The following is a 17534-nucleotide window of genomic DNA, read 5'->3' as shown; positions in this document are numbered from 1 at the left end:
AAGAGGTGCTTTATAAATCATCCCTCGAGATGCAGCGTGCGGTTGAGCTCTCATTCTGGTGCGAGTTAGAGTGATTTTATCCGAATCCATGGCATGAATGTGACCATGTAGGTCAAGTCCTGAAGGTTTGCCTCAGTCAACACTGTCTTTGAAGTCAATGGGGCTGAAGTTATTGCCTGACAAGAGGAGTAGTCCATCTGGGATTTCTCAGATGAATGAACTTTAATAACACAAATGATGATATAAATATGTAAAATATAAAACAGTATCGTCAGCCGCTTTGCTTGTTTCTGGTTCAAAGGGTTTATGTGTTTAGTCTTGAACATTTTTCGCATTGATTTTGTGTATCAAGATTTAATGCTGTCAGGAACCACTAAGTAAATACATATAGTAATATTAATAATAAGAGGGTGTGATTTCATAACCCTAACAAAATAGACAAGATGGATGTTCAAACTGCTTCTTGCCTTGGGTTTGGGGGTTCACCTGGTGCCTATCACACTGAATTAATATTGAGATAGCTTCATTTTCAAGGAGGCCTTCGTGCTGGAGGGTATCAAACAAAAGATCTAATAAATAATTTCAACAGCAACAATGTTTATCTCTGGATATAAAAGTAAAGCTATTAAGGCAGCTTTTTTCCTTGTCGTTTGTTTAGTCTATTTGGTGAATGCTGCCAGGTTGATTTTTACCCTGCGAGGAGAACAATTTGCTGTAAGAGTGGCTGCATCAGCTGAGTCCTGTAAATAATAAATAATAAATAATTGTAACAGTTAATCTAAGGAAGGGACATCTCCACAGTTTATTTTCCAGTTGGTTTGGTTCAGTTCAGTCTGGTCTCTTTCTGACATGATTTACACCCAAGCATCAAAACGCCATAGCAGACCCTAGCCTCTCACTGCCTCCATGGTGGGCTTCCACAGACAGGGCTCTCCCCTCGCCTTGGGGAGAGGGGTGGTTTGGTGGGGACGAGTTGGGGGGTGGCTGGAGGGGGGGCTGGAGGCCTCCATCTCTGCTGGGCTTAGGGGGGCTACGTGGGCTGCAGAGGGTGCACGGAAGGTGGGGGTGGGTAGGTAGATTCAGGCTGGATGTAAGGAATAAATTTTTTACGCTGAGGGTGGTGGGACACTGGCACAGGTTTCCCAGAGAGGTGGTGGATGCCCCATCCCTGGAAACATTCAAGGCCAGGTGGGACGGGGCTCTGAGCAACCTGATCTGGTTGGAGACGTCCCTGCTCCTTGCAGGGGGTCTTGGACTGGATGACCTTTAGGGGTCCCTTCCGACCCAAAACCATTCTGTGACTCTATGCTCTGGGGCGCAGCAGGGCACAGGGCCGATACCCCTGCCCCAGGAGCCGGAGGGGTGGAGGGGGCGATCCCAGAGCTCTCCGGGGGCAGAGCAGGGCGGGCAGGGGGGCTGCGGGCCGAGCTCCGCCGCTCCCGGGGACACACCGAACCCAGCACCTCCCCGTCCCCCCGCACCGCCTCCGCTGCCGCTCCCGCAAAGGGTTAAGGGGAGCGGCGGGGCGGAGGGGGCAGGAGGGGAGGGCGGGTTTTACCCGGGATTGGTGCGAAGTTTGGAGCGGGGCGGCACCGCCCCGCCTTCCGCGGCGGCTCTGCCCCCACAGCCACAAAGCCCTGCAGGGAAAGTTGCTTTATCGCTTGTTTCTCCCCCCCCCGCGCTACACCACCCCCCCCCCCCCCCTTCCCTCCCCTTCCCCAGCCCCTTTCCCCTCCTCCCCTCGCTCCTTAAACGGGATTCCGGCTGGGCCAGCCGCCGGACGGCATCACCGGGCATCCCGCGGCTGCGGAGCCCCGGCCGATCTGTCAGGTCCCCGCACACACACGCACACACACAGGCTCAGCCCGAATAGGAAAGCAGGAAAAATAATTTTCCAAGGTTTCCCCCTTTTCCTTAACCCCTGGCTCCTTAGTGGAAAAAACCGCCTCTGGGGCGAAGGGGGTGGTAAATAGGTGGTAGCGAAAGGGGAGAGCGGCTCCGTCAGGAGGCCACCCCCCCCCCCCCCAAAGCGGAGGGCACCCCCAAAGCGGAGAGTATCCCAAAAGCGGAGAGCAGGCCCCCCCGGGGCGGGGGGCGGGATGAGGTAGAGGCCGGCGGCGGAGGGCCCGGCCGGTCGCCGTGGCCGCGGCGGGCATGAGGCGGCGAGCGGCGGGGCTGGGCTCCAGCGCACGGTGCTAAAGCCCCGGCAGCAGCCAAGGTAAGTAACCCCCACCTCCCCACCCCCACCCCTTTCAGCCACCACCCCCCCCCGACTGGGAGACCCCCCCCCATCCTCATCCCCACAGCTGGTTTGGGGAGACACCAGTCCACAGCTGGGGAACCGCCGGGCTTGTCCCGACGCGAGTGGCATCGCCTCGGGTGTCCCCGTCCCCCCCGCCCCAATTCCCCGCTGCGAATATCCCGTTACCGGCCGCCGCGGGGCTGAGCCCCGAGGGGAGCCCCCTTCCTACCCCCCCACCCCGGACCGGCTCCCCGCTGCGAATTGGGAAACGAACGGCAAAGCGTCCGTGTTTGCTCTGCTGGATGCTGAACGCGGGTTGTTGTGTGTCCTGGGGGCACGGGGTGTTTAACGCGGGGAGTTTACAAGGGGGAGGAATTCAGACAGTGTTTAGAGAGTGAGAGTTTTAGGAGGAGAACAGGGTGTAATTAATGTAAACCTGATCTACTCCGGGTTTCGGTATGACGGCGAAGGCATCTTGAAGAATCTGGATAATTAAGTGGTTTTTTTTTTTGTTTGGTTTTTTCTTTTTTTTTTTTTTTTTTTTTTTTTTTTTTGCTTTGGGACGCACACGGGAACAAGTGGCGCTTGGGGAGAGGGGAGGGAAAAATCAGTGCCGCACAGAGAAAGGTGCGGAGCGGAGGAGAGCGCGGACCCCGAGCGGAGCCTGACCGAGGGGCACTGAAGCAGCAACACAAAAGTTTTCTGGGCTGCTGATGGGAGAGGTAACATTCCTCCTCCCCCTTTCCCCAAGTTCCTCCGCAAATTGTTAACCTGAAGTCTTTTTTTTTATGGCCACTTGCTAGGGTTTTGTTTGCCTTCCAGACTTGTTCTGTACAGGATAGCAAAGAATTATGTATTAACCGTAAACTTAGAGGAGCTTACTGGCCTCAGCGGGTTCTTGATTTATATCAGGCTAAAACAGAGAGGAGGGCAAAGTTTTACTCACTGAGCGCCAAGGAATGAATTACAAGTACGTTGCTCTTTCATTTGCTGTTTCTGCTCTTAAGTCTTCGCGACAGGTTTAAAAACTCGGCAAAGTTGTGCGATGTTTGGGTTTTGGTTTTTTTCCCCAGTAATTATTTTGCTCTCCTTTTTCCTGCCTCCAGGTCTGAGAGGACGGCAGCCTGTACGACACGGAGGGATCTGTTTTTCAAAATGGAATTGCAGCTCGCGCTGCTTTTCGCTGGGATCATTGCATTTTCGGACTCGGCGAGAGGTAAGGAGACTGCGCTCGCTGGAAACGCTCTGTGACTTGCACCCTTCCCTCTGCTCCGCTGGGCTCGTGCTCCGCAAACACCGGCCGTGCCCTCGGAGGGACCCTGTATGGGACCTGCTGTCGGCGTGGACTCGTCCCCTGTGCATTGCTTGTCTCATTCCTGCTGTGGTACCTCCTTACCTGCGCGTTTCGGGGCCATCGGTTTGGATGGAGCTCAGTTGCTCGGGGTTCGCTGAGGTCTCTTAGGCACAGGTGAACTTCCAGGGACTTTTCTCGTGTGTGTGTAAAAATACACAGACAATTTTAAAGAAAAGCAACTGCGTTCCACCGTGGATCAGAAATACCTCTCCCCTCCTGTAATCCCTCTGTCCTCTGCCCTGTATATTCCCACCAGCAAACTAAACAAATACATCCATTAACTTCCTCGGTGACAGACAAATGACAGTTCCCAACAGCCAGAGCGTATTTTAACGCTGGGGCTCCAGCAGTTGATCAGATTTCAATAAACAGGTTACTCTACCAGAGGCAAGTTGAAATACATTGACCTGGGAGTGACAGGGAGAGGTGGAAAAAAAAAAGAAGTTTCTTTACGGGAAGGTGCTTTACGCAAAGCTCTGGAATCAGAGCAGAAGGAGCGGTGGCTTTTCCTCCGCTCTCGCCGGTGTGGTACCTTGGTGGGTGCTGTCCCTGGAAAGCCTGAGTGAGAAACCCTGCTTTCAGCTTCCCCGGCTCTGGTCACAAAGGAGGGGCTGCATTGTTCCAGGAGAATGGGGGTATGGCTTTAGGATGCAGATTGCTCCAGCTGCAATTCCCAACAGTATCCAAGTTGCATGAATTGTTGGAAGACCTTTAAATCACCCAGTGCCATGGAGAATGAAAAGGTTTAAACTTGCCCTTTGCTTGGGCAGTAACTTTGCCAAAAATAAACCTTGGGGGTGAGAGTAGGAAAGGAGAGGGGGAACGTTAGTCTAAAAAAACAAGGTTTGGTTAGTGCACTGTTTTTTTTTCCTTCTTGGTATTGGCTCCCAAGCAAATATTTTATGGAGGCAAAAGCCCTATAAAATGATTCGGTTGGAAGCTGAATGAAAAAGAAAACAGTATATAGGCTGTAAGTCTATATTCAAGTCTGAATTCCAGGCAGGGTTTACAATGGAGACTCAGTTTAAGTTGTAGGCAATGGGCAGCGGTGTATGAATTCAGATGACTTCATGGATGTATATTTTGCAATGGACCCGTGAAGTTCGTGGAGTTCCGGAAAAGATCTGAAGTGGGCAGGAGAAGACAAAAAGATTTTTGTCTCTGTTGTGAGCCAAGTATCGGCTGCGTTACAGGCTGACCCTGTTTAAATTTGGTTTGCACTTGTCTTGCTCGTCTTCTTTTATTGCCCCTGGAAAATGAAGTGCTGTGGGCTGTTGTTGTGTGAAGAAGCGACAGAAAATTAACAGCGGTAATTTTGGGACATCATCGTTTTTCCTGTGCAAAGGTCTTTTAAATATCACTTTGATAGGATCATATAGGTAATGGGGTTATTTGAGTCTGAAAAAGAGGTGGAAAAATCCATCCTGCAAGTGAATGGAGAGATGGTCCTGGTTATTTAAAATGATGTAGAAATAGAGTTAAAAAACCAGGGCCAGCCCGTTAAAAACGTCATTCATTGATGTGCTGATATCAAGAGAGGGAAAGTGAAGAAGAAAAAGGTGTCATTGCTGTAAAGTAGTAGACAAAACCCTAACGTTTAGATCCTACTTTGTACCTCTTGAGGTTGAGAGCATTCTTGATAGTGGAGGACGTAGAAGAAAGATCAAACTTTTAAGTGAGCAGAAGTAAGATGCTCTCCAGCACGTTGCAACCTTATTTTCTACCATTGAATATCCCTAATTATGAGATGTTTACATTGGGATAATTTCAGATTCTGGGAAAAACATTCCCGCTTGTTAACGTGCCTGCGGATTTTTTCCGAATGTATCATGCGGTGGGTTTGGCCACTGGAGATGTATAAATGTTACCTGTTCCAGTCGCTCAGCTTTTATAGACAGCGCATCGGCCAAATCTCGGCCAAGGTCGCAAGGCTTTTCTCTGGAGGAAGAAGGGCTCTTTGTTTTGGCCAAACAGCATTTAATATCTGTATCCTGATGGCAAATTAGACGTGTGTGGCCCAAAGCATGCCAACGTCTCCTGATCTGAGGCGTCAGAAGTTAAATGGGCGCTTGCTGGTTTGCAGTCAAGTGAGGAAGGTGGCCGAGGAGGCTCCCTGTGAAAATGCTAGTCCTTCTTTTTTAACTCCTGTTAGGCAAAAGTAGCTTGTGCTGGAATTAGGATGTTAATTTGGAGCGGGCTGATGGCGTGCCCTGTTTTCGGGGAAGGGCTGTGCCGTGGTGCATTTGCACAAGGGGGCAGAGTTAAGTTGCCCACGCGCTCTGGCTTTGATATTTCCTGACAGTTGAGCGCTCAGCGGCAATCTTGCGTTAAATGTTACGTTGTATTATTTTTACATCTTTATTTAGGTGATGCCTTTTAAGGTGAAGGGCTCCGGAGGGATCACTGATTGGGCTAATGCGGCCACTTTTTTTTTTTTTGCCCCCATCAACCGAGGGCATTTTTCCAGGTTCGGAGCTGTGCCTACTGGCTTTGTCCCTTCTTGTGACCTGATGTGTCACATTGCTGATGTACAAAACACTGCAAAAAAAGGGGGATGTCTTAGGAAACCAAGATAAACTCTTAGGAAAGAGGCAACACATTTGAAGTATCCACACAAAGCAGAGACTAGGTCTGATTTTAGAGGTCCAGGTGCAGAGCTCGCTGTGTCTCGAGGGATGAAGGATGAGGTAGCTCTGGCTAAGTTTGAACCAATGCTTTTGGGGCTGAAATATAAAGGTGTTGGTTAAGGGCTTGTCTACACCTGCAAATGCACTGGAATACCTCTTCCAAAAAACTTAATCTGGAATAACTCCCCCAGAGACCAATCTTACTCTGAGTTAAGGATCTCCTGGAGATCCTTACCTGTACCACAAAAGTCTTCCTCGGGAGCTATTTTGGTAAATATTCAAGCCCCTTCTTTCCCTTGTGGGTGAAGCCAAGAACTTCTGCATGCTCAAAATCCACTCTTTGGGAACAAAACCTGCGTGCTGCGGTTTTCTAAGAGGGACTATGCCTTCCGGCTGACAGCCAAGGTGTAGGGCGGCAGCTTCAGACCGGTTGCCAGCTCCATTGGATAGTGTTGGCCTGAACCGGGGATAACAGTCCATGTCCAGTGGCTTGTCCCTTGTATCACGCCATTCCTGTTCTCTCCAAGCAGCCCTATACTGGGCATAAAAGTCCTGAGCGTCCTGCCCTGGCCCTCCTCCGCGGGGACGAATGCCATCTTGGGTCACTAACCTTTAGTGACTTTGTCCTGCAGCAAATGTAGCTCCTACCACTCCACACCTCCGGTCGGATACAGGTAATACAATCCTGCCTATTTTCCTGCCTATGTTATCTCAGTGACACACAACACGATATTTGTTCCAAATCTGTCAAGTTGCCATCGTATTCGCGTTGGTGACCGTATATGGTAACGTCGGGATGTGCTTGGCTTGGCCCGGTGGCCTAAACAAGATTTCGTATGGTATGTTTAGAAGTTTTTGGTAAGAGCAGTAACAACCCTCCTGTTAGCGAGTAAACTGATATTCTGCTGGAAACTAATTAGTTTGGATGTTGATTTCATTTTCGGTGCATTGCGTAGGGAGGGGAAGAACGGGACCTTAATTGCTTTCTGCTCTGGCACTTCTCTGTGCGACACTTGGCTTGCAAACGTGGTTGATGCCTGCTTTACAGGGAATTTGCTGATGGCACCACCTCAAAATTCAGTGATTTCCTGCAGAAATAATGTTACGTGCCATTTTTGTTTCTCTGAATATTGGAGAAAAGGGAATAGGATGCTAGAAGGTTTTTTTAATTATTATTTCTTGAGAGATGAGCTCTTCATTTTGGTGAACATACTTACCGTTCTGTGTAACTTAGAGGTTTATAAGAGTGAACAATAGTAAATGTCAAAAAGATAAATAATAATAATATAAGAAAGATGGTTGTTGGCTTCTGTTTTGCTCCTTTATTCTTGTTGAATGCTTGTTACCAGATTTAATGATTAAGTAATTTCTCACTTGTGAAAGAGAAGCATGTTCAAATCTAACAGCCTGATTCAAAGTTTATGTAAGTCACTGCACAACTTCTGGTTAACTTTGGGGCATTTTTTGGATCATGTTCTTGGAGAACTTGCTCATGAATAATCTGTCAGCATGACTTGTACCTAGAGTCAACATGACGATCTAAGAAAATCCTGGTTATTTTTTTTAAACTCCGGTTCCTCCCTTCTTCTGAGGCTGTCGGTCGCTTTAAGTTGCGGCTGAGTTTGAACATCAAATACAGTGTGCGTCATACTGGAAAATTAGGGTTGATTTTTTCTTTAAATTTTTTATTAGGAATGTTACAAAACTCAGCAAATTGCTTAAATACATTTAGATTTTCCTTAAAGTTTTTATGAATTTGTTTTCCAAGTCCATATGTTTCTTTGACCTTCATTAAAAGACGCAAGCAGCAAATTAAAATACGTCTTTTCTGTGATGAACTTGTACACAGCAAAGGCTAGACTCCAAAGTCTGACTTTTAGCCGCAGAAGAGACTTTAATGTGCCATGAGGTGATGCTTGAGAAATTACAGGAAAATGGTTATTTCAGGAAAAAAATGTCAATCAAAACCAGAAAAAGCAAAAGTGACATTTGCTAGCAAGTAGGAACCTGCTTTTCAAGGTTTGGGACCATTGGTACTAATTTATTAACTAGAGATGACGTTTGTCATCTGGCATGAATTGGCTGATAGAGCTGGTCTTTTCCAATGACCCCGATAATTCCTTTTTGAGCGTCTGTCTCGCCACGAGCGATGCTGGTACATCTGGTACAGAATACCCATTGTGGAGGAGATAAGTATTGGAAGAGATAAAAATCTCCACTGAAAGGGGGAAATAATAATGCAGAGGTCCCGTTTTGCCTAGTTTGAATAAAAAACCAAAACAAAACAACCCAACAACCTGTAGTCATAGCTTTATTTATTCAGTGGGAATAGAACCATCACAGCTTTCTGATTTTCTCGAGTCGTGAAGTTCTTACTTGTGTCTGCAGTGACTTGTAAAATCGTGCTGCTCAAGGGGTCCATGCAAATGTATCCCAGTACTACAGGAGTTGGTGGAAATGCTCCTTTCTCCCCTTTTTTTTTTTTTTTTCATTAACCTGCTCATTTTGTCTTGTATCACAGAGTTTGTCTTTCATCTGGCCTCTTCCTGTGTTTTCTGGTGGGCTGCTCAAGCTGAAATGCATTTGATCTTGTTTTGAACATTTAATTTGGATTTCTGTTCCTTTTCTTGTTCTCTTGTAATCAGTCTTGACTTGGAGCTTTCTCTAATAATAATGCGGAGCACACGTATTTAGCTGTGTTGACCTGTCCTAAGCTTTTGCACCAAGGTGGAACATTTTTGGTCATCTAAGGGACTTTTTTTAAGAGTAGAGCCAATGTGAGTGTAGAAGTTGCGAAGACCGCAGTCTGTTGAAAGCCTATCGAGTCTGTGCTCATGTAGCAGCGTGATACTAAAGTGAAAGAAAAATATTTCCAAAAGTAAACTTGAATAATCTGATCCTGCTGCCCTGATGTCATATGAGATGTGCAGATGCAGCCTATGCCAGTTTGAACAGGTTAGGAGCTGATTCAGAGCCGGTGAGTGCTGGTGCCGTGACTCCTACTCGCTCCCACTGCCTTTGGATCCATCCCTGAAGGAGATGGATTACAGAGATTATCTGTGACGCCGACCTCCATACGGACCCCGCACGTACGACAGCAGAAGAGTTGTCGGCCAACCGTGGTATTTTGGATCCTGCCATTCACCTGCTCAACCAGATGTGTTGGGCTCAATTTTTTTTATTCTATTCTTGTTTCTGCCTGCTGTGAGCTCTGGCTGGTAGCTGGGGTGTGCGCTGCTAGGGGTGAAAACACCTTGGAAATTCATTGCTTTAACTTTGGGGTCTGTGGGATAAACCCCGCCGCAGAGGGGTTTATACCCCAAAAAAGGATGCTATTCTACGGAAGGTGCTGCTAGGTGTGGAGGGGTGAAAAACTAGCCTGAGTGTTATTTAACAAGTTACATCACATCTCTGATTTTTTTTTCTTTTTTTTTCCCCCCCTTCCTAGTCAAATAAACATGGGCTGCATGGAGTTTGATTGGCTGCCCTGATTACAGTCTCCCCATTGTATCGCAGCAGAAACGTGGTGTCCAGCAGTGCTGAGAATAACCTAACGTTTTTATTTCATCCCAACCACTCCAATTTTCAGGAAGAAATTTAGCCAATAACTCCAGGCTACTTCTTCCATTAAGTGTTCAAACTTAATTTTGAGCTTCACTAAGGGAAGAAAAATGTAAATTGGGAACAGAGGCTTCTCTGAGCAGGTTAATGTTTCTCGGGACTGCTGCACCTCTGTTCTCAGCCTCTCTATGAGTAGCTTCTAGCTCAATAGGACCCTAAATAATTTCTCCTTATGTCTGGTTAATTTATTTAATGAAAGATTTACACAATCTTGTGTATCCTGTCAAGTGATTGAGAAGTGAGTAATGCAAGAGGTGTCGTACCCTAGATGCTACTGGGGTGGTGTTGAACTTGGTGCATGTCTTAGAAGCTGGAAGTATTTGTGCATGTTAGATAAAAACACAGGAACAGCAGACAAATGCAAAAATGCAGATTTAATTTGTGCAATAGGCAGTTTTTTTTACATTAATATTCTCCTTGCTGGGTTTGCTCCCACTTGCCCAGTGAACCGATGACTGTAAGAGTTTGGTACTGGCGTCGTGCAGACTCTTCTTGGCCATTGTGGGCTTGCAGGTTCTGCCCAGAACAAGATATTTGGGAGAGGGGAAAAGCTGGAGGAGGACATGGAGGGAAATGTAAGTATTAGCCAACCTACCAGAGAAAATTTAGGCCGCGTTAGTGTCCTGCTGCTCTTGAGTCCTCGTGTAGCCAAGCCTTGGGAGAGGATGTCAAGTGGGCAGCGTGTGTGCTGCAAAGAGGATGTTGGGATGTGGCTTTTCCAAATCTGTGCTGTATTTCTCTTTTCCTCTGTGTCCTCCCAGGTGTCCCCACATCATTAGGTACAGGTGTGATGCTTAATTGGCTTTTGACCAATGTGTGACTCCAAGTAGAAGCATTCTGTCACAAAAGGGAGATTTTCACTGTGGTAGCTAGTATTTTACTGTTGCCTTGTGTGGATTTAAATCTTCCTTTTTCTAGACAGAAGTGGATGAGCTGAGGCCAAATCAACCCCAAACGAGGGAGAAAGGACAATTACTCAGTCTGACCAGCCTCCCAAAGCTGAACCAGCCAAACTACTGGAGTTAGAATGCTGCAGATTGGAGCACTCTGAACTGGGTTCTTTTCCTCCTTTTTCTTCTTGACTAATAGATTTGTGTGAGTTGGAGTAATTGAGGAAGCTGTTTTTCTCAGCAGTTGTTCTCGCCTAAACAGGTCTGTTAACACTGGTTAAGCAATGACAAGTGTCAGACGTGTTACAGGTGTATGAACTGCATGTCAAGGATGGAAGGGTTAATGAATAACAGGGTAAACCTCTGGACATTGTGGAATATCTCCCCAGGGATACTGCAGGCTCTCTGTGGAAGGAAGAACGCTTGTTTGGCATCAACCAGTCGATGTAAAACTGGTGGATAAAACTCCTTCAGAGTGCAAACACCTTTTTGAGAGAGGATGCTATGAGCCATCTCGCTCAGCTTCTGGGTGGATCAAAACCTTTCATGTTCTTCAGATTAACACAACATTTGGGTGGCAGTCACAGTGTCTGTGTAGCCAGACAAGTAACATTAGGAAGTGTTTAATGTATTTTTTAGGCAGTTTAAAGTGGGAAATTGGGAGGAGAGTTGCCAGCTCCACCAGTATATGGATATCAGGCTCTGTGCTCTGCTAAGTCTTTTCGTATTTTAATATTCAGGGTCAGATATTGCTTTCTATTATAATAGTCTCTTTAGGTTCAGTGAGTTGTGGCTGAGTAGCTGTGAGTAGGATTTAAATTTATAATCTTACCAGAGAGCAGAAACTGGGGCCTTGTAAGAGCAGGCTGTGTTTCGGTTCGGTACAGTGTGGCACCATGCCACGGGAGGGTTCACTGAGATCTGCAGTAGTTAATATAAAACTAGATTAACAGATCAGAGATGATGAGTATCTTTCCTCCTCCTGGTATTCACAACCAATGAGAAATGCAGTATTGCCAGAGTTAATTTCGTTAAGGGCTGATGAGAGTGGAGCTTTCAACTTAATCATGGCTGGGGACAGGTGTTTACTTTTCCTTGACAGGTTTGAGTGACAAGGTATCGTAAACCTATTAGGGAGATATTTGCATATGCAGGGGAACTGGCTTTGGACAGTTGATTTCTAATTGCTGGATTTGTTATCTGAAAATGCTTGCCCCTGCTCTCGGCAGGCGTCTGTTGTTTCTGGGATACAAAAAGGCACAAAGAAGTGGTAGGAGCAGGTCAGAGCATTTTGCTCAGGGGCTGGAGCAACCGTAAGGTAGGGATGGGTCAGTGTTTTATCTAGAGCAAGGTCCTGTTTGTATCACTAAGGCAGAGCACTTTTCCTGATTTCCTGCTTGCTCAAACAGGGCTAGGCCAGAGGATTTGGAGGATTTCAAGCAGTATTTTGTGACAGTACTATATACAGGATTAATCCTGGCATTGGAAGTTGATTGGAAACACCACAGTAGTCCTTCATTGCAACTGGTAAAGTAGCCTAGGGATATTTAATTTGAAGTTCAGCCCAGGGCTCTTCTCCTCATGAGTACTCCGGTTGGGATGAGGATTGCAGATTCATGGGGATGAGGACTGCAGATTCACAGGGATGGGAATCTGTCCCTTTCCCCCACGTTTTGACACTCATCCCAAGGAAGGAAACAGCAAGGAGCTACTCAAAAGTAGTCACAGCAATAGACCTGCATATTTATAATAATTATTACTCTTTATTGAGACTTTCCAGTGGGGAAAAAAAAAAACAAGACCCAAAAAGTGCTGCTCAGGATAGACAGCGTTCCTTTTCTAGATTGTGTCAGGAGAAAAAGCTTGTCTTTCTGAAGACCACAGACTAGCTAAGTGGAGTTTGAGGCTTATTTTTCTTTTATCCTAGAAAATCCAATAAATCCAGTAAATTCTTTCAGTGTGGTCTTCCAAGAGTTTTTCAACTTCGTCTGACTCACAGATTATTTGAGTGCCATTATAGACTGGAGGTCAAGCAAGTTAATTCCCAGAACAGTGTGCTGCCCTGTTTTCAAACTGTGCTAATCAGGGGTTTGAGTCAAAGCGTGGTAGCTTGCTTAGTGAAATTATTTTCCTGTTAGAAAATTACAAATAGGCTCTGACTGTTCGGATTGGCTTCAGTCACTGGAGCTCTCGCATCACATGCAGAGCAAAGCCCCTGAGATGTACTCACCATGGATCAGGGCACCGGTGGGGACTCTTTTCCCAGCTCCCAAGATTGAACTCACAAAACCAGGCTGCAACCTTATAAAAGAAAAGAAAGAAATTGTTACGGTGGCATTTACACCTCCACGGGACAGAGGTAGGGCTGCATGGAGCCCATCTGCTCTGTAACGTGCACGTCCTTTCCTGAACGAGACATTTGGTGGAGTTATTTGGTTACCTCTCCCCCTCACCTTTTTGTAATTGACTCTTGTTTACTTTTTCCTCCTCCTTTCCCAAAGTTTATTACCACTGTTTAGGCAGAGGAAATGAATTAACATAATTTAGTGGTTTGTAGAGCAAGACGCATTCCCTGCATGTACGCATACACGCGCTGGCAGTCGCCCTCCCGGTGCTGTGCAGAGGAGCGTGTTTACAGAGTCTGGGTCCATTTAGGGAGAACAATACCCTGATTATGGAGGGCAGCCTTTTATTCCCAGAAACCAGAGGGAACCATTCGCTTCAAGCAGCTACTGCCCCTTGAAGGTGCAGGCGGCGCGAGCTGCTGGAATGGGGGAATAAATCTGTTGTGGACACAAACCAGCCGCATTGTTCTCCGCGGAAGTTGATTTAGGGGTGGGGGTGAGGAATGGTCTCGGGACGAACCAAGCGCCAAGTTTAAGATCGACCAGCATGCAGAGAGATGTTGTGCTTTGCAATTTAATTTCCAGGTAATAGCCGTGAGACTTCACGGGGAATTATTTGGTGCTTCCTCAGTTGGCAAGGTGCTGGGGAGGTTGGGCGGGAAGAAAGTGGTAACTGAGCCTCCGACTGTTTTTTGGATGGGCTGAGTTGGGTTGAAAGGTGCTGTTATGTATGAAATGCAGGTCATTTCTAATTGCAGTCATGCACCTGTGCCTGGTAGATAATGCTGGAGCCATGTCATATGGAGCATTTGCTTCACATGATGTTGGGAAAGGTCAAGCACTTGATTTCTGTCCTCTCAGTTGGGTCATTAGTGGCACGAATAGGACTCTTCTTCCTCTGTCCGACTGCAGCCGCTTGAATCCTGGCAGTAAATGCTTCTCAGGTGTGATCTCGTGGCAGCTGAAGATGACTCACGGTGACCCCACCACTTTCCTGTCCTTGTCCTGCTCTGCTCCCAGACTTGTAACTCCCTTGTGCCAGTGTGAGAGCTCCTCTGGCCTTGCTGTTGGTTGTTTTGGGGAGGTAACCTGGGCAGGAAGCCAACCTGAGGAAAAAAAGTGGTGGGTTAAACTGTTAAGAAGAGCATGGCCTGAACTCGTGCGGTATTGCAGTGTGACCACAGGCAGCAGGTCCTTTCCGTTACCACTTGTGGCAGGAAGGGTCCATACTTTGGAGGATCAAGCATTTACGTGAATATTTATAAAATGACTCTTGGGGAAATTAAAATGCAGCAGGATCCACATTGCAAAATGTAGCATTGCCCAGGGGAAGTGAGGGTGAAGACTGGAAAAATCAGATTTGGATCCTGGATCCTCTCTCAGTGGATCCCATCGACCAAAGTGTATATTACGCTGGTAGAAACTTCTAATCCAGAAGTGGTTTGGGCCATTCTGAACAGGCAGTAATTATTCCTTGTTGACTTTTGCTCTTTGTTCAGCTCAGTCAGGGGGTAGCACATCACTGCATTGGGAGATTCCAGCTTTCACACTCTGTATCTCAACAATTTTCTGTTTGTCTCAGCATTCCCATGAAATTTAGAGTGCTTTATAGGGAAATGAGAATCTTCCTTCCTCTGTCCTCTGCTTTTGGCTTCTGAGGGAGAAGGATCATTTGGGGAGCTGGGAAATGGTGAGTTAATTCTGCCAGCCTTTGCTGGCCCTCCTACGGCATGGCCTGCTGCAAGAAAGGAGCTGGCGGCAGAGATGGGCTGCAACCAGTGCTGCTGGTGATTGAGTTCCTGCCTGTCCAAGCACTCTGGTATCCAGGTGAAGGTGGTGTGTCACCCAGGCCTGAGAGGGAGCCAGGTTCCCCCCACAACCTTGGCTCCATCTCTGTGTGGACTTCTGACTACTGATCCAGCTTCAGGGGGTTGCAAAAATAAGGCAGAGAAAACAACTTGTGCAAAATACTCCCTGCAGGTAAAAATATTTTTCCAAGGGAACAGAGCCAGTAGGCTAAACAGGTAAAGCTGCAGGGCTGCATTAACAAGGCTTTTAGGGGTCTTCTGGAGGGGGATGTTTATGTTGGCCTGTGAGGCGCGGTGGGTGAATTCTGTCTGAGGATGATTGACGTGTGACTAATGTGATGAACCGTGACCCTGTATCCCAGAGAAACTGTGGCTTTTGGTTGTTGATCCAGTTTTTTGTAGAGAAGGGAAGATCCTGGTGCATGTCCCAGTACCCACATGAAGGCTGCTGAGGACAGTCTGCGTTGGAAGACTAAATTCTGGCACGTTCAGGAAAATCAGAACTTGGTAGTAAATAACTGTAATTATCCTAAGGCAGCAGGGATGTGTGTGTTGGTTTTTTTTTTTTTTTATATCCTTTAAAACCTACCAGATCTTCTCAGGCCTGGACCACGTGAGAGGGGCCAGCACCGGTTCCCATGCGGCTCATGGAGCACAATACGGGCAACAAGAACCAAGACAATAAGAACTGCTCCAGAGTCCATCCCCACATCTGTATCACCGTGATGGCTTTCTGCTGTGAGTGTGAGGGTGTGTGGTGATCTGTGGAAAAATGTGAATCTTGGCAGCAGTCCCTGATTCAAAATGTCTGGGAAACACTGAGCAGGGAGGTTGAAAATACATCTTTGGGGTTTCTTTCTCCAGAAGGAAAAACAGCATCAAACTTCCACTGAGACAAGTGTTTGAAAGAAAAAAACCGTGCAATGTAGAATTAAAAGGGATCTACTTACTTATCAGACACTAATTGAAATAACAGCAGAGAGGAACAAGCCTGAATGAATTTTGGACCTTTTGACTTGGACCTTTTTGTTCGCATACTTGCAGCCACTTTCCCTTTTACCTCTGCAAGAGTAACACAGATACTACACTAACTGCAGAAAAACCTCCAACCGACAAACGCAGTAACTTGTCTGAGGGAGGTGAAAAATGCACCAAGATAATTGAATGAGCTTTCCGCTGTAAGTATCGCAGCCTTCGAAATGGTGCAGGGCCTTCTGTCGGTGGCATGTGTTGGAGGGTATTTCTCTACAAGGCAGAGCCGGAGGAGGGCTGCAAGATCTAAAATATTTAATATTACTCTTAGAGAGCAGGTCAACAAGTGAGCGATGGTTTTGGTTGATAGAATGAACACAGCATAAGGCAAAGTTGTTATAGCTGCTGTGATTTTTTTTTTTTTAGTATTGGGGTTAGTGCCTGGAAGCCTTAATTGTACCAAAGCCCTGTTGTTTTGTTAAGGGCTGTCAAACCCAGAACAAAAGACAGACAGTGACAGTCTTAACTGCAAAGTACTAATAGCTCTTTGTATAGAGACTTTGTTTTACTGTAAGATTCCCTCCAAAAAACAGACCCATTGGTCAGCCAAGTTCTATTTTCACCTGTGTAAAACTGAGAAAGGTGAGATCCTGTATTCACCTACAATGCCCCGTGCAAAGCAGATGTTGCCCTGATAAGGATTTCTCACTGCTGCTGCAGTACAGACCCACACAAACGATAATCTTGCGCCCAAACCCTGGGCAAGTGCCCAAGGTGAAACAGATGCAAAGATATCGGTCATGCATGGGCTGAAGGGCTTGTGCTGCACACCCAACATGGTTTGCATGTGAAAATCACAAGCCCAGTCATCCACTCTCTGCTGGGTGCAAACTTCATCGTTGACTTTAGGGAGAGCTAGGCGTTACACCAGGTTTATTTTTGATGGAAAAAACCATCAAAAGTCCTTGAATAGAAAAAAAAAATAGATTATTAAAGTTGTTGTTATTATTATCATCATCGACATGTTTTCACATGTACTAACAACAAGGTCTTGACTGCTCCCAAGCAGTCACTCCACATCCCACTGGAGTCCACCATGGGTTTCTGTTCCCTCCTGGAAAAGCACAAAGAAAAAGAAAAGCCAATGTAAAATTCGGGGGGGAGAGGAAGAGAGTTGAGAAAGGCAAATTTTCACACAGGCACAGAAAAAGATATTCTTTCAAAAGATTTTATTTTGCTTGGAGAGGCTTGTGGTGGTTGCTGAAAGGGCATTTCAGTGGAGAAGGGCCAAGCAGCCCTAGGCAGAACCAACACCCTCAATTAAAAGAGATTTTTTCAAACAGTAATACCATTAAGAAGTAATTAAAGTCAAATAAACCAAGGAAAATAGTGTATGACACAACTATTTGAATTCATTCTGGTTTGAATCCATTGAAAGCCAAGTAGCATGACACTGGGGACATGCAAGGAGAGGTACAAAACCAAGTATTTCAATGCACTTCTGCAATTACAGAAGTTTCTGATCTTGGACATCATTTTTACCAAGTGTTTAAGCATGTACTTACTTTTAAGCACCTGAGGATCACTTGTATTCAAACAAACACCTGCTGAGGACCTGTTACAGAATGTGTTATGTGAAATATGGCAGACCTAAGCATGGGCTGAACTGGTAGCA

At 46.4% G+C, this 17534-nt stretch overlaps 1 protein-coding gene across 2 annotated transcripts in view; it reads left to right on the top strand.

The window, feature by feature from the left end:
• Positions 1 to 1803: 1803 nt before the first annotated feature.
• FGFRL1 (fibroblast growth factor receptor like 1) overlaps positions 1804 to 17534 on the top strand; it is a 176934-nt gene continuing 161203 nt past the window's right edge. The window contains exons 1-2 of one of the 2 annotated variants that reach the window (XM_086746840.1): positions 1804 to 2218; positions 3349 to 3458. In XM_086746840.1, coding sequence (XP_086602966.1) covers positions 3398 to 3458 — 61 coding nt within the window. In that variant the 5' untranslated portion in view covers positions 1804 to 2218; positions 3349 to 3397. Of the gene's footprint in view, positions 2219 to 2889; positions 2965 to 3348; positions 3459 to 17534 lie in introns of those variants that run through there. The other variant, XM_086746841.1, reaches the window with a different exon arrangement.

This window comes from Chlamydotis macqueenii, chromosome 4 (genome assembly GCF_036417535.1).
Source record: "Chlamydotis macqueenii isolate bChlMac1 chromosome 4, bChlMac1.mat, whole genome shotgun sequence".
NCBI lineage: Eukaryota > Metazoa > Chordata > Aves > Otidiformes > Otididae > Chlamydotis > Chlamydotis macqueenii.
The sequence above is the reverse complement of the archived record's forward strand: the minus strand, read 5'-3'. Positions and strand labels throughout refer to the sequence as shown.